The sequence below is a fragment of the Emys orbicularis genome, chromosome 10 (genome assembly GCF_028017835.1).
Source record: "Emys orbicularis isolate rEmyOrb1 chromosome 10, rEmyOrb1.hap1, whole genome shotgun sequence".
Taxonomy (NCBI): Eukaryota; Metazoa; Chordata; order Testudines; family Emydidae; genus Emys; species Emys orbicularis.
The window spans coordinates 8,159,198-8,184,524 of record NC_088692.1 but is presented as its reverse complement, the minus strand read 5'-3'; the positions used below and the strand labels follow the sequence as shown (position 1 = coordinate 8,184,524).

The 25,327-nt window shown below is 38.9% G+C and overlaps 1 protein-coding gene across 1 annotated transcript in view; it reads left to right on the top strand.

The window, feature by feature from the left end:
* Window positions 1-25,327, top strand: part of USP22 (ubiquitin specific peptidase 22) — a 186,800-nt gene that overhangs the window by 110,076 nt on the left and 51,397 nt on the right. The window contains exons 3-5 of the mRNA XM_065411489.1: window positions 1,566-1,679; window positions 2,216-2,260; window positions 7,195-7,296. Of these exons, the coding sequence (XP_065267561.1) occupies window positions 1,566-1,679; window positions 2,216-2,260; window positions 7,195-7,296 (261 nt within the window). The remainder of the gene's footprint in view (window positions 1-1,565; window positions 1,680-2,215; window positions 2,261-7,194; window positions 7,297-25,327) is intronic.

The window sequence follows — 25,327 nt, the reverse complement described above, 5'->3', positions numbered from 1 at the left end:
ATATAGTGGGTTATAGTGTGAGCAGGGGGACAGGATGAATTAATAAAGCATAGGAGTGAAAAAAAAGGAAGACTAATCTGGAGAGGGGAGGGAGGGGGGAGGTTAGAGAGGAATATGGCGAGCCTAAAGAGTGAAGTTGCAGCAGAGACGCACTGAAGAAAGGGTTGAGGTGGTTTGAAGAAAATGTCTCGCAATCAGCAAGGAAGAAAACATGTCTAGAATCAAAGAAGGGGGGAGGAGGGGGAAAGAGGAGGATGGAGAGTTGGTCAGGTAAAGGTGCTGCTTCGAGTTCTAGGTGAGCTAATGGAGTCTCTTGGCTTCAAGGGGCTGACTCCACCTCCAGTTCGTCTCCCAAATTGGACTGGCTGGGGCTGGGCAGGGAACTAACTATATGAACCCTAGTGCACTGGGTGTGGGGGGACCCCAGAAGGGGATCCCCACTTTGTCTGGGGGTAGTGAGAAGCACAACCCCAGTTGCATTTTGTTTTTAAAATCTGCGGTAGAATCAGTCAAAACTATTCCTATTAATCCTCTTAATTTGATAATGGTTTCCATTGTAGAAAAATAATTTAAATTTTGTCACCTTAAGCTGGGAATAAAGGAAATTCAAAATCAGAAAAATGGAGGAAACAGCATCTTGGGGGAAACAGTGGTGTTCTTCTCAGTTGTCCTAAGGATGCAAGTCATGCTTTGTTGCTGTTCATAGCTAGCAAATTCATCATTTGGCAGCACCCATTTGAATTTTGTCACTTCCCTAAGTACACTATGGTTTGATCTGTTTTGAATGACTGAGAATCAACAGCTTGCTATGATTCATATTATTAAATTTATTTCTATCTCATCCAGTGTATTAATAAAATGTCTTTTGCTTGGTCACCTGACACTTTCTTTTATTACAGCTCTTTCAGTTATTTAGTGGACTGCCACTATTTGACCTGAAAGAAAGAAGACTTTTGCAACATTGGTCATAATTAGTTTGTCCAAATTAAAATTGAAAGAAAAAGCTAATGTCGGCAGTGAATAACTTTGCAAAAGATCATTGGCCTGAACAAAAAGTACTTGAAATTTTTAATATATTTGAATGTTTAGTGCCTGATCCGTTTGAATTTTCATTCAGGTTTTAAATCTACACTTTGAAGTTATTTAATGAATTTAAACAAAAACACCTGCGTTTTCTGTTTTAGAAATAGAAAAAGTAAATTCTCCCCAGCATATCAACTCTTCAGATTGTGGTATAAGACTAACTCTGCATGCCTAGTAATCAGTTGCTTTAATTAAGGCTTTTGGTTACTTGTATCTTGCATTGTAATTACGTATTGCAGAATACAAGGCAAACTTGAGCCAGCTAACACTTTACCATTGGTGTCTTCTTCCTCTGCCTTTAACAGTTAGATAACTGAAAAATCCCCCAACAGGTTTTCCAGTTTCTAATTGCACAGACATTTTTGTAGAGGAAAGAAGTACATGGAAGATAGGCTTCCACGTTTGGCATTCTTTCTTCTAGATTTGAACTCTCACTTTCTTTCTCTCTTTTTTTTTTTTTTCCCCCCCTTTCTGTTTTGCAGCCATAGACCTTTTGTATGGGGGTATATACTGCTTTATGTGTCAAGATTACATATACGACAAAGACATGGAACAAATTGCCAAAGAGGAACAACGGAAGGCTTGGAAATTACAAGGTTTGGTTTTCCTGCCTGAATTTCTTTTATTTGTTTTTAATCATACCTGTCCCTCCCATTTGTCAATGGCAAAAACCAGTAAGGGGAAGAGAGAGCTCTTTGGGGACAGTAGTGCAGATTGTGGGAGAGAGATTTATAGATATTGCTATCCAGGAGCTAGACTGTTAGTTTAATATGTGCACCACACTAAATTATAACAAAATTTTATTTTTTTTAATTACAACATAATATAAAATCCTCTATCATGATCATGGACAACTTACCTAATTGTCATCAGAGTGAGATCTATATCAGGTAGAAAATGTAACAATCTACCTCTTAGACTATCTTAGGTATCTCAGGCAAGAAATCTGTTCCCCTCACATGAAATGCCACCTTTGTCTGTGATTTTTTTATAGAATGTGCCAGCTTACATACACACACCCATCTTCTGATTGTACACACACAGTATATGTGTAAAGATATTTACACACAAATATATGTACACACATTTGTTTTGTTATTCAGTTTGCTTTCCCTAATTTTTTCTTTTTTAGCCTTCACCCCAACAGTGGTTTCTCACTACCAGTGTACAATGACAGGTAAGAGGCGTGGGCTGGCGACGCACTTCACTAACAAGCGTCCCTTTGCTGATTATCCTGCCATGTTAGACATGAATCATGGTTAAGAATGCCAGTTTCATAATGCAGATTGTTTTCCTCTTCTTTTGGTTATGTTCCAGGGATCCAGTAATAATAATGTATTTAATTTCCCATATCCTTCCCTTGATTGAGCTACTCCAAAGCAAATGTTTTCCTTTTTTTGGAGGGGAGAGGACGTAGAGATTCTCTTAACCAATCTGAGTAGTGTTTAAAGGATCTCTTGTGGAAGCTTAACATCTTCCATTTTCAATGGTTCCTAGAAATGTTTTTTCTTAAAGTGGGGAAGTCTGTTTTTGAAGGCAGACTGTTTATACCCAATTATACACTGCTCTTAATGAATCTATGGCATCCCTTTCCAGTGTGATAGACCTAGCCAGGGGCTGAAATGCAAATAAACTATTCCCACCCTCGCTTTAAGACATTTTTTAAGAGTAGCAGCTGTAGGTATATTAAGCAGACCTTAACTGGAACTTTCTTGGAGTATCATGAAACAACAGCTGCATATTGATTTATCCAAAAAAACCCCACCAAATTCTCCTTTTTGCCCCTTACTAGAGTATTTTGAAGCAGTTCAGTCAGGAAGGGAAGGTAGTAGAGGATCTTAGAACAAGAAAATCATGGCATGAAATGCTTTCCTGCAGAGTATTTTGTTGCAATTATCTGGGAAAGTATTTTTAAACCTTGCATTTGGTCTGTGCTCCTCTATCTTTAATAACTCCTCAAATCTGTTTAAAATTTGCTATCTTGAGCCCAAGAGTTAATCAACTACAAGAGCAAAACAGTTGCTCAGGACATAATAGGCATTTTATGGACTTTTCCTCTCCTTCATTTTAATGAGTAAATTCAAAGAGCATTTTCTTAATTTCGCTGTCCCCAGGAAAAGTATCTCTGTACTTTCTGAACCAAGACACACCAGTCTGCCTTCCAGCAGATGTTAGCGTTTTTAGAACAGTCCAGAAAGAGTTATGTACCACGTTTTCAGACGCAGGAGTCCAAAACAGGAATAAACTGTTAAGATATAAAATGTAGCTACTTCTGTTCCTGAATTTAAATTACAGGAATATGCAGTATAGATATTTTCTTTAAAGCTGTGGCATAGGATTCTCCATTTAAAATGTTTAATTTTGTAACTTTCCTTTGTGATGCAATTCACTTATCAGACATTTGTTGAGGAATGCTGAAAACACATGCATACTGGAGGGACAGTAGAGAATTGTCTTCTCCCCATCCACAAGAACCTGCACTGTACTGTGGTTCATGTCATTTAAAAGACAGCAGAGTTATAAATAATCTCCAAATAGAATGCTAGAGTTAACAATACTGCTCAGAAACTGTTTGAATGTCTCCATCCTCCACTGCACACTTCAAATTATGAGATGGGCTTAAAATTGCAGAAGTTTAAGAATAGTAAATTCAGGTTTGCCTTCTGGTTTTTGTGTCTTTAGAGTTCACATTTTCAATCTTTTCTCCACAATCATGAGAGCTAGAAACTTTTTAAAAGAAGGCTGAGATTCTAATGTAATAACATGACTCCAGGAAAAGAGACTTTAAGAAAAACCCCAAATATCACAAGACTTGTGATTAAAATCTTTAGAGTTGGAAACACTGGAATAATATCAGAACAAGTTTGAAGACAGGACGTTCTGGGTAGCCAGACACACGAGTCCAGCCATAGTTCAAGATTAAATCCTCAATTCTTAGATGCAACTATGAGCAACAAAACAGTGTTACTGTTGTAATTCTCCCATATTTCTCAAGTATTGAATGTTTGCATATTTAATGGTGAGGAGAAGAAAATGTATTTGGGTATTCTGTGTGTCTCACCTCCTAACTAATGTTCAAAATCTGGATTTACTTCAGAATACCAAAGTCATTAATCTGTATTAAAGAGTGCTTGCAAAATAAGGTGGGTTTTTTTTAATTTAAAAAACTAGAACCCAATAAAGCTTCTGAAAACTCTAAATACCTTGATATATATGGCCATTAATTAAAATACCTAAATAAACTTTTAAAACGATTCCTGAATGGAGAGCTCAAGATCTCATATGCCAAGATGCAATTCTAAATAGCTGTTTTACCTGTGCCAGTGGGAGCCGTGGCAGGTAAATCGGCCCGGCCCGTCAGGGGCTTTCCCTACGCCAGTGGCGTCCCAAGTTTGGGAAACACTGCCCTTAACCATAAGTGGTAATTTGTACATGCCTTGAGATTTTCAGTCTATTTAAGATTGTTCATGTTGCAGATGTTAGTGCACTCTTGTGTATTTTCATGCCCCTGCCCCGCCATTCCTGGAAAAAATGTGAACCACTGCCAAAGAGTGGGATCAATCTTTCCACATGTTTTGGGGGCACACCTCAATTTTCTCCTTACATTTTATAAAAAGAATAAATGTAAAGGGAACAGGAAATCTTTGAATCTGCTTCCTTCAGCTCCCTATCTCTGCTTTAAACTCTAATGCGGAACAAAACTTGTGACCTTTCTAATGAGAGGTTTCCTGTAAGAGAGATGTCACACCTGTTTTGCTCTTGATGTTTGTCCTGGCATTTAACTTTTGTGTGTGTGGTTTTTGTTTTTTTTTAATTACTATTTAAACAAGACTTGATTGCTTCACCCAGAATCCTGCAAAGCTGTCAGATCTCTTTTATTTACCTTGACTACTTTAAAATTACTTGAGGACTCAGATTCGCTATTAAGCACTTGGATCCCAAACCTACAAACACTCACGCAACATGCTTAACTTTATACGTATAAATAGTTCCATTGACTTGTGTGGGACTATTCACATGCATAAAGTTAAGCCACTTTTGTGTGCAGGATTGGGGCTTTAGTGTTAATATTTTCACTCTTATGCAATAAACCAATATTTTACATATTGGATGTGTTTATTTTTTGAACAGTCCCATTAAACAATTAACCAAAGTCCTGTACAGTACCTATTGACAAACTATACTAAATTGGCTTGGTCATTTTTAAATTGTAGCATAACTGAATTTTAGAGTTACCAGGCTTGCAACTGGCCAGTCCAATAGCTGGTAGTACTAAAACGTTGGAAATAATATAAAATTCTGACAGTTTGCTTGCAAAACCGTTTGTTATAAATTAATACAGAAATATTGTTAATCTGAAAAGATTTGCTGAAGCTGTCTATTGAAAAGCTTGTTGCAAGCCAATGTTCTGTCATATGTGGACTGTCCATATGTGTGTCTCTGTAATGCTGCTTCATTCAGCATTTGCCTGTGCATACTGTATAGTGTATTCAAAGCATTGCAGCTGTTTAATCTCCTCAATCTGTTACATGGTAATTAGTTTCCCTTTTTATTTTCCTTGTATTTTCCGTTAATGCTGAACCTTGGGGAAAGGGAAGGGGTGTTTGTTAGTTCTTGTGCTCTTTCATTAAAAATTGTTGAGTCAAATATAGTAAAGAGATATATGAATCTATGTAGATTTGAAGTTTGTTGTCCTCATGAATCCAAGAATGAGACCTCAGTCATATGCAGGAACCTTGAGGGTCAAGAGTAACTATGACTCAGACATTTTGGATGGGTAACTTCTGACAGGCAGAGCTATTTCTGAAAATGAAGATCAAAGAGCTATTAAAAATGAAACATGTACCATGCAGAATGTGTAAGCCTCCAGCTACATTTTCTACTCTCCTTCTTTTCATGTGTATGATTTATAATTTATTTTCTCTAGCACAGTACTGTTTCATCGATATGCATTCTGCACAGAATAAGATGAACTCTAATTGACTTTAATCCTCAATTTTAGAATAGATTGCCTGTCCTTTTTTTTTTTTTTAATGCCAAAATGCTTTTGTGACTTACTATAGCTGGCCTTGCATAGCAATTTCTCTCTTTGCTGCATAGAATGCTGCAGCAGCCTTTAGCTGGTCAGCTCTTGGGTCTTTTATTGTTGCTGTAGTTTTCATATTTCAGATGATACTGTAGACACCTCTGTGCCCACATCTAATCTGTTCTGCTGATTACTGGCTCTCCTGACCCCCCCCCCACCCTCCAGTCCCCCAAACAAAATAAACGTTTTTGAAACTTAGCATTGGGGGCTTTCATTTTAAGAAAATAATTAATATGACAAATTTCAACTATGGCTCTAGAGAAAATAAGGTTTTTCTCTGGGTAGTGGGGAGTTAAATTAAAAAAACCCACTACGTCTAACTATATTTCTGGGGAACGTTAGAGTATTCGACCTTCATTCTACTAGAGTCTCTATTTGCTTTTACCCGATACTATAATGGCATAGTGAGAGTTATAGCAGCATACCCCCTAATATGTGATGAGGGAATACACTATTAAGTATCTTCCAAATCCTCTAAAACCTGCTTTGCATCTATTAAGAGTAAGGCTATAGCTGTCCGGTACGTTGGATCTATTTTGGCTTATTTACCATATTTGTCATTTCATTGAAGAGATGTGGGGACAATTGTCTACGTTGCCCTATATCTCAGCCAATCTGTGCTTAGCCCCAAGACATGCGGTTGTGCTGGCAATATGACCCCTTTGAGCCCAAAGAAAATCATGGACACTTGAAACAATAAATAACACTGGATTGGCCTTCATGCTGGGGTTCTTTTTAATTGGAGGTTTTTTCATCCATTGGTGGAAAGACTGTTACTTGGAAACAGATAGATAGGAATTCTATACAAGTAACTGCTTTTGTGTGCTTTTAGCCCATGTTTATGGGAACATATTGTCAAGGTCAATTGCTGCCTTTCTGAACAGTAATAAAAAGCAAGCTGGCTATTGTAGTTTTTTGTATACTGAATCCAACTTAATGGACAGTGCATCACCACCTTTTATTGAAAGTTTCCTTTCAGCTGTTCTAGCTAACAGCACCCTGAAACTTTCTTTTCATCTGCTCAGGCATTGGAGAGAAGTATTCAACATGGGAGCCAACCAAACGAGAGTTAGAATTGCTACGACACAACCCCAAGCGGAGAAAAATAACCACAAATTGCACCATAGGTAAGTCAAGGAAACAGTTTCTCAGATGATTTCTCCGCCAATTGCTCTTTCAAAGCCCCGTGATGTTTTTCTTGCCTTTCAAGGTTTAAATGCATGTTCTCAGGTTGTGTCTTACAATTGATTTTCTTTTTAAATGTGTCATGTCATCTTAATGAACGTTGTTTACTGACTTCCATCCTCTCTTCTCTATAGAAGGATGTGTGCTGTGTCATTTCAGATACTGAAGATAGTAATTTCCATAGGAGACCTTCAAAGTTAGGAGACTCTTAAACCCTGTGTATACTAGGAAATTCTATGGGGAAAAAATCCCCACTGACAGTACCACCAGTTCAGTTGAAGTTTTAATTGACATGGTAAAAACACTGGGAGCTGCGAGAACTAATCTACACGAGAGCTCCCATTAGTGCTACCACCAAGGCAGTTGCACCAATGGAAATTCTCTTGTTCAGACATAGCCCAAATTACATCTTCCTTTCACTTGAGAGCTTTGGTCTTTTACCAAATGGGAGCTTCAGTCTTTTTACCAGATGGGAGCTTTGACTTCTTTCCTTCTACTTTAGAGGATCCAGAGGAGAGGAACAAAAATGATAAAAAGTTTAGAAAATCTGACTATGAAGGAAGGTTAAAAAAATGGATATGTTTAGTCTTGAGAAAAGAAGATTGAAGGCAGACCTAATAGGTCTTTAATATAATCGTCTATAGTGTTATAAAAAGGACCGTAAACAATTTTTCTCCATGTCCACTGAAGGTAAGACAAGAAGTAATTGTCTTAGTCTGCAGCAGGAGAGGTTTATGTTAATATTATAAAGTTTTTCCTAACTTTAAGGAATAGGTTACCAAGGGAGGTTGTGGAATCCCTATCATTGGAGGTTTTTAAGAACTGGCTAGACAAACACCTGTCCGGAATGGTCTAGGTATACTTGGTCCTACTTCAGCACAAGGGGATGGCCTAGATGATCTCTCGAGGTCCCTTCTGGCCTTACATTTCTATGATTCTATGTTGAAAACTCCAGAAATGAGTCTGAAGGACCCCATTTTGAACCCAAATCACATAGTCTGTTCTCCAGCTTATTTTTTAGATTTCAGTTCCTAGTTTCACAGATTCCAAGGCGAGAATGGACCGTTCTGTACAAATCAAATATTGTAGCACACAAAGTTAGTTGGCTCACTTTGGAGCCAAGAGCTATCTGATATGCAGGCATAATGAGAGATGGTTGGGAAACAGCTGGGGAAGAGTGGAGAAAATATGCAGAAGTTCTCACAAAATGTAGATTCTGTTTTTCCTCAAAACTGCCTGACCAGCTCTAATGATGACTAATCTGGTCAGTAATAATCCTGTGGCTGTGTTTTCTTTATAGTTTAATGCATGCTAACATTCAGTTATGAAGATTTCTGAGATTAGGATGATAACCATAGGCCCAGATTTTTACAGGTATTTAGGCATTGCTCTGTTCAGCATTGCAATGCTTAAGTCTCATTTTCAAAAGTGACTTAGGAGTTTAAGTTCCATTGTCTATCAATATAACTTAGACTCTTAAGTGCCTAAGTCACTTTTGGAAATGAGACTGAGTCAATTAGGTGTTGTAGCGCTCAGCGGCGCAATGACTAAGATTCCTTTAAAAATCTGTGCTATAGTCACTAGAAGCAGGAAGCAGTTTGTGAAGTCCTTAAATTTTGCCTCATTTTTCAAAACTACTGTAAGCATTATGTTGTAATAAAGTGTATCATCTAATGTTCACATCTTTTCACCCTCCAAAATTCTTTGGGAGTAATGATGAATAAAATAGTTTTATATACATGTTTCTAGTACAGTAGTGCATAAACAATGCAATACATGTATATAGTACCTGAAACTCTGGATTGAGAAGCAATAATGTGACTTCAAGAAAGGAAGTCAAGATCTGGAGATAGAAGAGTAATGTCAAAGAAAGGACATCTATTTTTGCAACAGCAGAGCAGAAAAAAGGGTTGAAACACACCTGGACCTTGGACACTTCAAGCAGCCTAGGAAAGCGCTCTAAACTGAGCTGGTTTGTTCTCTCTATTGCTTGTTCATTTTGGGACGTGATTTTTTTATGAAACTGTAATACATTGTATAAGAACTATATTACCAGTTACTTGGCTAAATGAATTCTACAGGACAAATGAAAGTGGATTTGATAAAATGTTAAGGTGCATCTGACCTTTCTGAACAATGAAACGTTTTTGGATGTTGTTTCTCTTTCCATTTTGATGGAATGAGATGCTGATTCTTAACAGACTGAAAAATTAAGTCTTAAAAGGGATGGTTCTGACTGCATGAAATCTTATACACACAGCATGGGGGGGAAAGTACTCATGAAACACAGGGGATAAGGGCAATGACTGATGTCTTTACTTCTGCAGGCATGCTTTTAATAATTTCTCCTACTGAGCCCTGGAGCTGTCTGTATGCCAAGATTTAAAAAGAGAAAAAAATCAAAGCACCCAAGAGACTTAATGCAGTTTTGGGCTACAGTTAAAAGCAAAAGGCTTGCTTTCTTTCACAAAAATACATTGGGGGTTTAACTGAAAAAAAAATTGTCATTGTCCTGAAGCTTTTTCTGTCTATCCCCAGCCTATTGCTAAATATATACCTGTGTGCAGACTGAAATGCTGCAGTTACCTGGACATTCCCATTTCTCTTTTCTGATGCTCATTTCTTCAGACATCAGGTCTTTATTGATCCATAATAGACATGTTTCATCTTCTGAGGTAGATAAATGAGTCAGAGAACATGCATAGATGTCTGATTGTATTGGCTCTGATAATGAAACTTACGCTGATAATCAGCTGTAAACGTCGCAAGCCTATTGATTGATTCTGTTTACATGGAGAATCCAGTTTAGACTAACCAAATGTCTTTTACCTTTTTGTAAAGCTGATTTTAAAAGAAAAAAGGCAGATACTTGCTTTCTCCCCCTCTCCCTTCCTCCTGGTGTATGCCCAGCTGGATTATGGGAATTGCATTTTGGATTTTTTTAAATTCTCAGGTATGACATGTTGAAATGGTTATTGAGCCTCTTGTTGTCAGATGCCACCGGTGTGGTGCTCTGCTCTGTTCAATGTTGATAACAGTCAGCTGCGTGCACGTGTTCCCTCTGTGTGCTGCCTGGGCTCTGCAGATCACTGGCGCAACAGACCCCGAGAAAACCCCCAATGACCACAGACTCCGATAAGATACGAAGGCATCCGGCCAGCTTTATTGTCAAATGAAGAACAGTAATAGTTTCCAGCAGACTCTACAGGACATACTACGAATATGTGCCCCCTGACAATGGACACAGCTCAGTCAGTGGTGGGACACTCCACTGTCCCCTAGGCCAGACAAAGACACCGCCCCAGGGATGTATTCTTGTACACAGGTACAAACAAGTTACACATCAATCCTGACCTATTGAGGTGCAACCCTTCTACGTAGCAAGGTACAGCCCCTCTATGCAGTAAGGTGCCGCCTCTCACCTTGTACATGTTGGTTCAAACAAAACAACTCTCTCCATCATATTACCTTTTTGCCCATCTTTAGGATGGGTCAGCCTGTTCCTTGTTATCTCTGTGGATTGTGCAAGTATCCAAGCGTTCTGGTACCTTTTAGGTATGTGTATTTTTGCAATATCCCCCCTTTCCTTGCCAGCTTCTGTGAGCAGGGCCTGCCTCTGGCTCACAGTTTAACTTTGCTTTATGTTAGCAAAGTCTTAACCATTACTTTAGTTCAGGCCTTAGGCCTCATACCGGGCCTCTGATACAAGGGTTTATGTTTCAGGGCCTCATCTTACTGCACCTCTGATACTGGTTCTGTATAGCTTTTACTGAGGTATACTTGTACTGTAACTAATGAGGATGGCATGGTATTCCTGGAATCCAAGACAATACAGACTTGGAATAGCTTGGAAAAATATATACATTTGTGGGTTATCCATGGGAGAATTTTGAAAAGAGGGCTTGCCATAGGGTTTCCCCCATAGTGAGAACTCCACTAACATGGATTGTAATGTACTGAAGCTGGTTCAGAGGTCTAAAATAACCATATCTGTGGTTTCCCATTAGGTTTTACACCATTAGTCTTTAAAACAACATCACTCCAGAGTCATGTGGATTTTTAACTCCCTGCAAAGTCTGCTTTGCACTGCAAGTTATTTTCCTATTCTTGTCTTGTATTGCTGAGAAATGACCTTTTGTGGCCTCTTTAGTAGCTAGCTGGCTCTGTGCACTAGTTTTTCTGAATTTCTGCACAACAGCAATATCCTTAGTCTTGCACTGGCACCATAAATTAACTATGTAGAATGAACTGCCATAAAATGAGTTTTTTATTACTGAGAACTAATAATTCACCAGTGGAAATGCTCCCTTCTACCTTTTATTTCAGTCAAAATAAAATTATATTTCCTTGTACATAGCAACGTGAAAATTTTGACAAGTAGAGTGTAAAGAACCTCTTTTATACATAATGAAAAGACTGATCTCCGAGATTTGTTGGATCTCACCGGCACTACAGTCTCTCTGATTTTTCTTCAAACTGGATAGCTGTATCTCTCTCACCAGAGAATGCTTCCTAACAATGAATATACACACAGTAAATATTTTGCTGAATCACTTTTGTGCCATTGTGCAGATTCCACTACCAATTAAAATAGTTCTAGTAGTGGTGCAGGCTAGAGAATCCCAAGCTTTTATTGGTTCTTGCTTTCTGGATGTTCACCAAAGAATCATCCTCACAATTGCATTTGCCTGTCTGTGAAGTGACTTTGGGACAAATTGCTTAAGTGCCAACAGTGAGCTCAGGTGCTGATGCAAATAATGACACATGGTCCCCACCCTAAGGATCTAATCTAGATTAGACAGGCAGTACAGTAGACCTAGAATACATAGGGTGAGTCTGCAAACTTGAAATGCTGATAGTCATTATTTAGTCTTTGCAGAATTAAATAACATCTTGGTTTTGGATTCAAGATTTACTGGTTTGATAAATTTCTGACATGCTAATTACACCAGAAAATCCTTAAGGACAATTTGTGTATGATAAAATTTCGATAATGCCACTATTGGAATTTTTTTCCCCAGACATACAAGGGAAAACTCAATTTTTAAGTCTGTCTCCTGTTGCTCTATGAAGACACTGCACTCAGCTAGCCCATCATACGATTACAATCCGATACACAAGAGAGGTTTTCATTATGGGGGTGGGCTGGGTGGGGGGGAGATGTAGCAGCTTTTGGGGGCCATTTTCATCGCTCATCTTGTTCTTCTATCATTAGTACCCACAAAAGATTAGTACTCCGACTGAGGTATTAGCTAGCCTGTCTCTAATTAGCATATGAAATGACTTTGTGGCTGAAGACTCTGCTACATTACCAGTAGAAAGAATTAGACTCTAAAAGCACATGGATAATTAGCTAGCTAGAGCCACCTGGGATTCCCATTTTCAGTGTTGCAAAAGGGCAGAGGGGGGAGCCTTTAGAGCAGAATGAGCAAATCCTTTTCAGAAAGAATGATGGGGAGTGGGGGAGGTGACACACAATAGCTACATCGCAGTGGCAGGTGGTTTTTGCAGCTGTGTGACACCCAGCAGTATGACGTGAGAAAGAGAGGCATGAGTGGAATAAATATTGCAGTAGTGCTTCAGTGTAAAGGTGGCAAAGGGAGATGAACAGTGGCCTGGAAATTATTTCTGGTTCTCTAGACAAGCTACCAGAAACATTGCTTTATCTTTCAGTGTTACATAAACTATGCATGAGCAGCCGTGCACAAGGGCCTAACTAGAGAAGACTTGAAGATGTTGTGGACTACATTAATACTTTAAAGTATTTTGTGAATGTGCTATCTTTTTGGTGTACTTGCTTTTTGGTCTAAGACTTCTTAAACTAGCGCAGATGGAAAAGGGGAGTGGAAACACTCTGACACAGCCCAGAACTTTTAACACTGGTTTAAATTTTAATTGTGAGTTGGACACATTAGTGAGTACGTATTTGAAATGTGACCGCCCATGAAATGCATTTAAAATGGATTTCAGTTCTCTGCTTTGTCAGATTAAATAACATTTTGAATCAGTCAAAATGGGGTGCATAATGTCCTCTTAAGTGCTACCCAAATAAATGCCTCTTGCATAAATACTATCAAGGCATCTTATCTTGTAACTACACCCATCATCTATCTGGAAAACTGATAATTATTCCCTATGTTAATTAACCAATCCTAAAATATCCTGTGATACAGCATCAAATACACCGATAAATGTTTTATAAAATAAACATTCCTTTGCCCTCAGGGAAAGGTCTAAAGGCAGAAAATGAATTTTTATTTTGTTGGGGGGGCTGTTCACTGTCTGCAATGTTCTCTTTCCACGAATATTTACGTCCTCCCACCAACTTTGAGTATTGCGGTATGAAGTAAAAAAGCCTGTTCAAAATAAACAAAAAAATTTAAAGTTTTTTTTTGTTTACTCAAAAAGGCACATGTATAATGTGTAGAAAGGCTTTCTGAAAGTAAACGACAGTAGTAAACCTAGTTGAGCAGCCGTCGGTGAAGGAAAAACCCAAGTAGCTGCTTTAGACGTTCAAAAAGATTTTGTTGCTTCTAGAAAAAATTTTCTTAACAGTTTGTAAAAGGAGAACTCCCACCTATGCTGTTAAACAGAATCCCTATATTTCTTTGGTCATTTGAATGCACTTCACCTTGGTTGCCAAATCTGATGACGCTCTGGAAATTATTCAGGTATCTCATGTAATCTCACATGTTAATGGTGCGGTTTATAGATTTCTATTTACAGGTTACAGATAAATCAGAGTTATGGGAGAACTTTTCCTTCAGGATCATTATATTCATGTGGGTGAATCTGACAGTTAATTGACATTATTGTTACAGAAAAGCATACATTTTCATGTGCATTTATGTTAATCTCTGATAGATGTTAGCCCTGTTCACCTCAGAGTTCACCTTATTTTGCAGTATGCAAAGTGGGCACAGAGCAAACAAAATATCACCTAGCTCTGATGTAAATATGCACCTTGTTCAGTTTAGAATGAAAAAAAGATATGAGAAGAAATTTAATTCAGAGGTATCACCAAGATTATTTTTAGTTTCTATTTGTTGTATATAGAATGTGGGCACAAAAGTGATGTGAAAGTGCCAAAAAAACAAAAACTAGGGAATCATAATGTCTCAAAACTTGTGCATAGTATTTTTGTGCACTTACATAAACTCAACTCTACAAGATAGCATTCTTTTCACCATGTGATTGTGATTTTTGTTGGAAAAGATTTCCAACAACCAGACAAAAGTAAAGATATGGTTTCACTGCTGAAATGAGAAATGTTTATATTCAGTGAAGAGGATTGCCATGTCTGGTAAATGTTGAATGCTGTCTCTTCATTTGATTTATATCATGAGAAACGACAGTAGTCCAACTTTATCCCCAAGGGGTGAAGGAGGAGACTTCAGGCTTTTATTTGAACTTTGGAAACAGATTAATTCATCAGGACATCGATCATGGTAGTTTACGAGCAAATTAAACTTCAAAAGTTAGAGAAGGGTATCTTACTGCAAACTCTGTTCTCACATCTGTACCTAGTTTGTGGTGGGGCCTTTTTAATCATTCAAATAAAATATTAAGTAGGCTACTAATCTCCAGTAGGAGATCCATCTAAGCAAACAGTTTTTAAGCAACTAGAATTGTGAGCCATTTCTTCAGCTGTAGGCATACCAAGCATAGTGGGGGCGGAGATAGAGAGAGAGACACGCACCCATCTTAAACTAATAGTAATGGTAGAAAAGCATGATGTACTGTCTGGGGAAAGGGAAACAGCCAGCCCCCCTACTATGATTTCTTTACGGACTATCAGAAATATTGCATTGAATTTTCATAAAGAATGTTTGTAAATCACTGTATTACCATCTACTGTTATAAATTGAGCTGAAGAAAAAAATAATTTTAGCCTTTTTAAATTAGATGTTAATCTTTTGAGATGAACAAGCATTTTTCCCAAATGAAACGCTTGATATTTAGTTTGTTTAACTTGGTTATCTTTTCTTGACATAGCTTATTAATGCTACTATGTTACAGGGAAATTACATCTAGCAGTTGATGACACTTTTGCATCATCACTTTTTAAGGCAAATGAGCATTTATTTGTTCCTGCATTTTAAAGTAATCCAGAATTTTGTAGCAGAAACCAGGACATGCACGTCTCTTCATATTTGATCTCACCGCTTATTAAAATGGAGAGTTTAGTACCTCATGAGCTTTTTTTGGACACACTAATATGAGCACAATGCCTTGACTTCTATGAGGAACCAGTGTTTATGCTTTCCTCTTCTGATTACAGTAACCTTTGCCAGGCTTATAGTCTGAATTTGAAGCAAGGGCGGTTTAGGTTGGACATTAGGAAAAACTTCCTAACTGTCAGGGTGGTTAAGCACTGGAATAAATTGCCTAGGGAGGTTGTGGAATCTCCATCATTAGAGATTTTTAAGAGCAGGTTAGACAAACACCTGTCAGGGATGGCCTATAATACTTAGTCTTGCCATGAGTGCAGGGGACTGGACTAGATGACTTCTCGGGGTCCCTTCCAGTCCTACGATTCTATGATTCTCTAGAATTGTGTGTGTTTCTTGAGATGGCAAAATTGGTGTACAAATAAAGAAGTAAACAGAAAAAGTGGCCTTGCACACTATTAGAAATGCAGGTAGGGAAAGAAATAATGTTTTCCAGGTTATAGCAAATTACTTATTTGACAGTGTCCTTTTTTTAAAAGAACGGATTTTGTTTTGCAAACTGGGTGCTTATCTCTATTTTGTATTCTCATTCATTCCCATTTAGTAGAAATATGGATTAGTTTTCATCATGAATCACTTCCATTGCTATAATGCCCAAACTGTAAACAAGCCATAGATGTTGTTTTAACATGTCAGTTTATAAAATAAAACTCTGTGAAAGTAGAACATGAATTTTTCTAAATAACAATATTTGTATTTCACCATAAACCCATAACATGACAAATTTCTTGGTAATGGATTTCTTACTGTTCCTTGGCTCTGAAAAATAGCACCTTGCATTGGAGAACCAGTCTTTCAAGACAGTGGTGGGTTGAAGAAAAGAAATAACTACAGAGCAAAAAATTGAAGCACAGGAATGTACTCGTAAGGTGGGAAGTGGATGTATTTAAAGCGAAATCTTCTATAAACTTAATTTCACAGTTCAACACTTTCCAGGGGAGAAAATGGAAGTAATAACTAGTGTGCATGCGTGCATGCAATTAGAAGGCTATTCTGAATTACTTAAATAAGTGATAGAAGTTGAGGAAGATGCTTCTGTTCTTACTTCAGAGGTCTTCATTCAGCAGGTGAAGTAGTGAACATAGGGATTGTAGTTGGAATTGGCTGAGCTTGCCTTACGTTTTTCTCACCTGATTTTGGAAGATAAAGTATTCAAATCACACAACAGTCTTACCTGAAAGAATAAATGGGGATGTGACTAGATGCATAAATTCCTGCTGAATCATGCACACAGGTTTCCCCAATACCACTAGGGCTGCTTACATGTGTCTTCCTTGCCACAATTCCTATGACACAGCCAATGTGTTGTTTGTTGGGCCGTGGCTATTGTGGCAAAGGGACTCTTGAGCAGCCTTGATGATAAGTTCTCAAGAGAAGAAACAGAAGCAAGGCTGAAGATTGAAGACCAGTGAGGTTCCACAAGAGAGACTGCTTGGGAGGCAAAGAGAGAGATTGTTTTGGAGCAAGCAGGACTCCACATCCAATTGCTTACAGAGCTGAAGTTAGGTCCAGACAGAACATTTGGGATTGCTGGGGTTTGGGGGTGGGGGTTGTTTTATTTATATTGGATATAAATATTTCAGTCTGACACTGAGGAATAAAGTCTGAGGATCTAAACTGTCTTTGCTTTGCTGCTGTACCTGCTGAATCAATCACACTGTTTATCCAGGAGAGTGAAAGTAAATTATTCATATTAAAGGTGACCTGCAAAAGAAAATAAATATTAGGACTTTCCCCCTTTTTGCTCTTTTGTATTATAAATAGAAGGTCTGAGTGGCGGGTGGGTGAGAGTGTATGGGTACACAAGCAAGCACGCGTGCGCACATGTTCTCTTGGATTTTACATTATAAAGCTGTGTCCTATCTAGTCTGCAACATGTCTTAGGAATTTAACAAAAAATTGGTTCAGTGATCGCCCTAGTGTAGACAAGGCTCTGGTGCCCTGTGGTGTTTTTACCATTTAGTTAAACCTGCTAAAGCAAATTTAATTGACATGGTAGTAAGAATGGATCTGGCTGAAAGATTTTTTTACTACTCAGTGGTAGCACCAATGAGAATTCTTTTTTGTAAAATTCCGTATCATGGACAAAGCTTGAAATGACCGGACAGCTAATTAAATGATGATCTCAGAAGAGGCAAGACTGAGAGAGATGAGAAACTGAAAGAGAGAGAGATTTAGGAAGGGATTTAAGCCAATGCCTGACTTTAAGTGTGTGAGTAGCCCTGTTTCATGTTAATCATGTGCTAAAATTCTTGCAGAATTGGGACCTAAATCATCTAAAAAAAATTTTGTATGTATTTGGCTTCATTTATTAATAGTTTGAAGAAAGCCTTGATATTGAATCCCTCTTGCCTTCAGTTAAGGTGTAGGAGCGAACAGTACATATCCCTCTGACATCTACTAGGTCTAGCAAACCAGGGAAGAGCTAAGATCATGATCCAGTTGCTCATAGGTTTAAAATAAAAAAAAGGCAGTAAATAAATCTTTTTTTTTTTCTAAATATAAACCTTTTTTTAAAAGTCAGGTCTACTGTATCCAATGCAAAGAAGAGTAAGAAAAAATAATCCTTTGAGAGTCTTGTGTTAGTGGCTCTAGTAAAGAACTCTATTCCGTTCTGTGTATCTCATTGTGCTTGATAAAAGAAAATACCAAGCTAATGATAAATGATTATATACTTTTTTCTGAATCTACTTTTGCAGTCAGTAAACTGTAACGGTGAAATGCTTTTGCTCTTTACTGATCCTGTTTGGTGTATAAGGATGACCTCAAAGTATGTGTTTTTCTGTACTCCTCTTCCCCCCTCAAAAAAGTTTCTCTTTTAGAAATAACAGTAGTATCAAATCTTTATTCCCCTGCTTTTGCTTGATGGACTGAAGAGCTAGTGTTCTAGCTGAAATCTGAGTGGCAGCTTTTTCAGCCCTGGCTGAAGGGAGGAAGGACACCAATTCCTTCACCGAGAGCTTTTATCCCACTATTTGTTGTAGAGTTTGAGTTTTAACAAATTAAAATGTAAACCAATTGACACCAACATCATCTTTGTTCCTAATGGATAACTAATATGACGCTTATTTTTCTTTTTAAAGGCTCCAAAGGTGATCCTGGCAACTACAGGCTGGTATGCCTAACTTTGGTACCAGGCAGATTGGTTGAAACTATAGTAAAGAACAGAATTATCAGACAAATAGATGACCATAATATGTTGGGGAAGAGTCAATATTTTCTAAAGGGAAATCATGCCTCACCAATCTATTAGAATTATTTAAGAAGGTCAACAAACGTGGACAAGGATGATCCAAGTGTACTCGGACTTTCAGAAAGCCTTTGACAAGGTCCCTGGCCAAAGGTTTTTAAACGAAGTAAGCAGTCATGAGCTAAAAGGGAAGATCCCTTCATGGATCAATAACTGGTTTAAAGATAGGACACAAAAGGGAAGAATAAGTGGCCCAGTTCTATTGAACATATTCATAAATGATCTGGAAAAAGCGGTAAACAGTTAGGTGGCAAAGTTTGCAGATGACACATAATTACTCAAGATAGTTAAGTCCAAAGCTAACTGCAAAGACTTACAAAGGGATCTCATAAAACTGGCTAAGAAAATGGCAGATGAAATTCAACGTTGATAAATGCAAAATAATGTACATTGGAAAACAGAATCCCAACTATAGATACAAAATAATAAGGTCTAAATTAGTTGTTACCATTCAAAAATGAGATCTTAGAGTCATTGTGGATAGTTCTCTGAAAATATCTGCTCATTGTGCAGCAGCAGTCAAAAAAGCTTAGAAACTACTAGGAAAGGGATAATAAAATAAAATGGAAAATATCATAATGCCACTGTATAAATCCATGGTATGTCCACACTTTGAATATTGCGTGCAGTTCCAATTGCCCCATCTCAAAAAAGGTGCATTAGAATTTGGAAAAGTATAGAGAACAGCAACAAGAATGTTTAGGGGTATGGAACAGCTTCCATATGAGGAGAGATTAAAAAGACTGGGACTCTTCAGCTTGCGGGGGGGAAATGACTGGTGGGGGATATGATAGAGGTCTATAAAATAATGGGTGGTGTGGAGAAAGTGAATAAGGAAGTGTTATAACCTATTCACATAACACAAACCAAGAGTCATTCAATGGAATTAATAGGCAGCAAGTTTAAAACAATCACAGTGAAGTACTATACTACTTCACACAACATGCAGTCAACCTATGGAACTCCTTGCCAAGGGATGTGCAGGCCAAAAGTAATAACTGGATTTTTAAAAGAATTGGAGAAGTTCGAGGATAGGTCTACAAATGACTTAACCATTAGTAACTGCATGCTCCCAAAGCCTCTTACTTCTAGAAACTGGATCTGGATGACAGAGACTGGATCACTTGATAAATTACTGTGTTCTGTTCGCTCCCTCTGAAACATCTGGTACTGGCCACTGTCAGAGACAGGATAATGGGCTAGAAGGACCATTGATCTGACTCAGTGTGGACGTTCTTATATCAAGTAATAGCTCTGGGTTTTACATACCATGGTCTCCATTCTAGCCCTCAAAAAAGTGGGTTGGTTGGGCCAATGTTCATCTTGCCAGTCCTTTTTCTTCTTGTTTATCTCTCTTAGTAGCAAATGGGTTGGGAAAGAGGTCGCTAGGTAGTCTTGAAATGTTGTAGATCAAGAGTATTTTTAGCAGCCCCTAGAAATTAGATACATTTTAAGGTGGTATTCTTGGAATCGCTCCCTACAGGAAGAAACCTACATATTTGCTAGTGTCCATTTTCTGTAAAACTTTGCAAATTGTCTAGGAGGGCTGTTTGAGGGGGTAGTAAGCTTTGAAGCCTGAGGATAAATGTCTGAGCTTGACAACAAATTGGCATTGAAACGAATATTTGAAATGACTTGCTAAACACGTGGGTTCTGGCAGAAATATTTAGTTTGAGTCATGCTTGAAGATTTAATTTGCTGCTGCTTTGCTTTGTAGGTTTTTCACTTTGAGGCAGTTTTCTTCTGCACAGAACAGTTTGGCTTAAATCAAGACCGCAATCTTAATAGGACCTCTTTTAAAATATATGCATGTTCAGTACTCTCCTGGGAGTAGTGGTTTTTCATACACGTTATAAAGAATTCTAGTACAGGTTATTTATGATTGAGTTTTCTTTAGTATTTGGATGTTTATATGTGTTTTAGCAGAGAGAAATGATACCAGTAAAGAGAGACAGACATCAGAAGACTTGGTTCATATTTATATAGAATATATTGCAGAGCATGAAATTTGGGATTACAAGCTGCAAGTTGAGTAAAAACCAAAAATACGTTGCTGCAAGGGCTTCTGCCTCTACTAAAACTCCTGAAGGCTCTGTGTGAGGCTGAACTTCATGAAATGATCTATATGTGAAATAACCAGATGAATGAAATTGAGGTTGAGTTATTCTGTTATCCTCTATTGGGAAACGGTCATGCATATTTGCATAGAAAACATTTTAATTTTATAACCTGTGGTGGTTACTAGCTCGCCCTCCCTCATCTCAAATCCCTATGTATGTTATAAAGGATATAATTTGGAAGGCAGCCTTCTCCAGCATGTACAGCAGTAGACTGGTAGTCCAGGACTCGGGCTTAACTCCAAATTTATCATCTGAGTTCCTAGCTATGTATTATTGGGGATCCGATCTATGATTATTACCTAAAGTAGAAAGCCAAGTTGGCTGATCAGTGTGGCGTTGGACAGTCTTTCCAAAGTAATACTGTAATAGCATTTCCCTTGGGAATGCTGAGGTTCTACTTTCTGATGACTGCTGGCCCTTGATTTCTGGAGGTTATTGGAAGCCTTTTATAGGATTCTGCTGACATATTGCAAAAGCATCATTCTTATAGTTCATGGATGCTGTCACAGCTACAGGGAAGGCTGCACTTTATAATCCTTTTAGTCTGTCTAGACAGGGGTGGCCAACCTGAGTCTGAGAAGGAGCCAGAATTTACCAATGTACATTGCCAAAGAGCCACAGTAATACGTCAGCAGCCCCCATCAGCTCCCCCACCCCACTCCCAGGGCCTCCCACCCACTGGCAGCTCCGCAGATCAGCGCCTCCCCACACCTCCCGATCAGCTATTTCGTGATGTGCAGGAGGCTCGGGGGGAGGGGGGGGGAGCGAGGGCACTGCAGGCTCGTGGGGGGGGGGCAGGAAGAGGTGAAGTGGGGGCAGGGCCTGTGGTAGACCCAGGGGTTGAGCAGTGAGCAATTTCCCCACCCCACCCCACCCCCCGACACATTGGAAAGTTGGCACCTGTAGCTCCAGCCCCGGAATCGGTGCCTATTCAAGGAGCCATATATTAACTTCTGAAGAGCCGCATGTGGCTCCGGAGCCACAGGTTGGCCACTCCTGGTCTAGAGTGCCCCCTTTTGGAGTCAGGTTTCACTACCTTCACCCCTCTCTGGGAGGAACCACACAGTCCTTCCACTCTTAGGGTACGTCTACACTTACCTCCGGGTCCGACGGCAGGCAATCGATGTTCTGGGATCGATCCCGGAAGTGCTCGCCGTCAACGCCGGTACTCCAGCTCGGCGAGAGGAGTACGCGGCATCGACGGGGGAGCCTGCCTGCAGCGTCTGGACCCGCGGTAAGTTCGGACTAAGGTACTTCGAATTCAGCTACGTTATTAACGTAGCTGAATTTGCGTACCTTAGTCCGAAGTGGGGGGGTAGTGTGGACCAGGCCCTAGACTGAATCTCTGGGTTCCAGCCTTGCTGTTTACCAACTGCTACCCTGATGTGCCCAGCTGGGTTTGGCACCTGTAAGCCCTTTTCCTCTTGGGACCAGTGATTAGCAAGATGATTAAAGTGACTCAAAACCAGCTTCTTCAACATCAGGCATTATTTATTTACCCAAAGGTATATAGCACATGGAACAAAAAGTAAAAACAAACTAACTTTATACACAAATTTCCCCTTTTAACTTTCTTTGCCATCTTGGGTGAGTCCTTCTCAGTTGTCTCTGTCTCTGGGGTGGGGAAAAAAGACTGCTCTCTGGCAGCATGCTCTGGGTGTGCTAGAGGCCCACCTTTTATTGTCTTTCCTTTCCCCCTCCCCCACTCCAAAACAGCTTACCCTCCAAGTCCATTTTGTTCTCTGTCTGGAGCCTGGCAGAACCAGTTTATTCCTCGATGTAGGGGGTTGTCAGCCAGACTTCAGTGGGAGGTGAAGTTTCAAAGAAATTCACATGTGTATTGTCTTTGGAATATGGTGATTTGGCTTATCGAAAGTCGTCGTCTGCGCTTCCTGCATATAGCCAGACCGCAGCTTAAGTTTGAGTTTAAGCAGGTAGCACTACAAACTGAGCAGGTATAATTTTCATAACAAATAATACAGCTAACTCCCTCATTTTCCAAAGATGCCAACAAAACTTCTAAGTGTGAAATGCTTGTTGATCCATTTATTTGTCTACTAGATGATTATTTAGTGGTAAAGCAGTTCAGTTGTATTTTTACAGTGATACTGTTATACTTTGTTGCACTGTAATCTGTCTGGGCATTAGTTATTAGCTTTATTGAACTATAAGGATTTACCCATTCTTCGTTATTTGTTTGAGCAATTTCCAGAGGGAGTGCAGGCAGTTGGAGTCTTGGTCACTGAACTTTTACCTAAGGAGCTTCAACTACTTTAACTGGACAGTGTTTTAGATTCTGGTCCTTTTAGGACATCTTTATTATTTTGATTGGTTTTTATTATTATTATTTATTATTATTATTTTAATTGTTGGGAGTACTTTGTAAAAACAAAGAAACCCAGAGCTGCCAGCTGCGTAGTTGTCTATGTAGAGGGCGAAGGATCATTATCAAGTGCATATATAAAGTGTTATTAACTGGACCTCGTAAGCTTTAAAATAATAGAGTTATTACAAATAGTGAACGTTACGCATGCAGACGTCCCCACATTCATTGTTGTTGCCTTTGGTAGACAAAGCCTGTGTTCATCAGGTATACCAGAGTAAATAAACATCAGTCTTTTCTTTAAACGTACTTATACTGCTGTCTGCTCTCATCACTTTCAGACTGTTGCAAATTCCAGTAATCCCCTTAAAAGCCACCTTTCCCGATACTGAATCTAGCATAAATTTGTCGCTACCTCCCAGTCATGACCAGACCATGAAGAATGTCCATAATGAGAGTCAATAGTTTCCTAGATTTTTTTTTTTTAAATGGAACAAACATTAGACCATTTAATTTTAACCTAGTTAGTTCCTAGTCATTAGATATAGAGCAGAGCTTCCCGTTAGACCAGTAGCTCTTGCGAGAACAAAATTGAGATGGAGAGTGGTCTTGGATTTTATTTACCATGACCTGCTGTTCCATTCCTTGAAATCTGCAGTTAGCATTTGTCCTCTCATGGACAGAAGGTAAACATGCCATATACTGGAACTAGGAAAATGTATAAACAGCATGTGGAATGGCTTATGTGTTGTGGATTATTGGTTGGTTGCTCTGTGCCAAATCACTGGCAATAATTTGTGCATATTAATTCATTTGGATGCATATAGTTTCTGTTGTACAGAAGCCATTGGCAGTTAGCCTACATCTTAAGTTATTAAAACGTAAAATCTGTTTTGAGTGGGGGTAGAAACTTGTATGCAGCATATGGTGTGATATTGGGGAGAAAAAAGAAGGCTGTGGATGAGAATTTTATTTTGTCAGGTTAGTGGGAGTAACTCTTGTTCTTTAAAGATACCATCTGCGCAGGATTTTCATTCTTGCCTCCAGTGTAGATCATGCAGGAACTCTCCAAGCTTTTAAGTTTGGTTATTGGAGTTTTATTTTTTACCCTCTGAGTTACCTACAGACTTGTTTAAGGGCTCTTTCCTTGCTAAGCACTTTCCGTCTAAGTACCCCAGAGGCCCCAGAACATGCCAGCCCTTATAAATGTGACTGGCAAAACAGCTAGACATGAATTGTTCACTGGCTTCTAACAATCACAGCTCCACCTCCCTTGGCCCCTTGCCTCTCTTCTCTGAAGTTGGATATCTTTTATCCCTTTTCCCCGAATCCCTGTCATTACCAAATTACTTGTTTTTTATATGCTGCAGTTCCTGGGATTTTGATGTATTCAACATTGGGCTACATTGTGGTTGAGACATGATAGCTCCTATTTCAGTAATTTTTGCTGCTTTAAGAGTTTCTTCAGACTCTTATTCAACTCCCCCATTTTTGTAATCCACTCTTGTGTATTTCCATCCTTAGATTGAATGGAGAGGCACCATTGCCTTAAGGCTTCTGCCCCATTCTGCATCGTATCTCTGTGCTTCATGCAATATAAATGTTTACATATGATTCTTTCAATGCACTCCTTTGTGGTACACTGAAAGATGTTTATTGTTGTTACTCTGGTGCCGGATGCAGCATGAAATGTAGCAATGCTTCGTATTTGTTCTGTCTCTCTTCCAGTGGACTCCATCTTTTGATGCTCTAGGGATTAGACAAGCAGATCCATTATGCATCACTATAGAACATTGAGTCCCAGTGACATAAGCAGATGGAATATTCTTCCATCACAAGATTTTGAGTTCTCAGAGTTCCAGATATGTACATACACACTTCCCCTGCCTGTTTCAATAATGGGAGACCCTGAATCAAGTTGGTGTCCAGCTGAAGCATGTAGGAAAAGACTGGTTCTCTTTTAGATCTTTGTGCATTCATATGGCTTTGGTGCCTAGTGCTTCCAGAGGAGTTCATTACAACTCCCACTATGGAACTTAGTGTCTTATA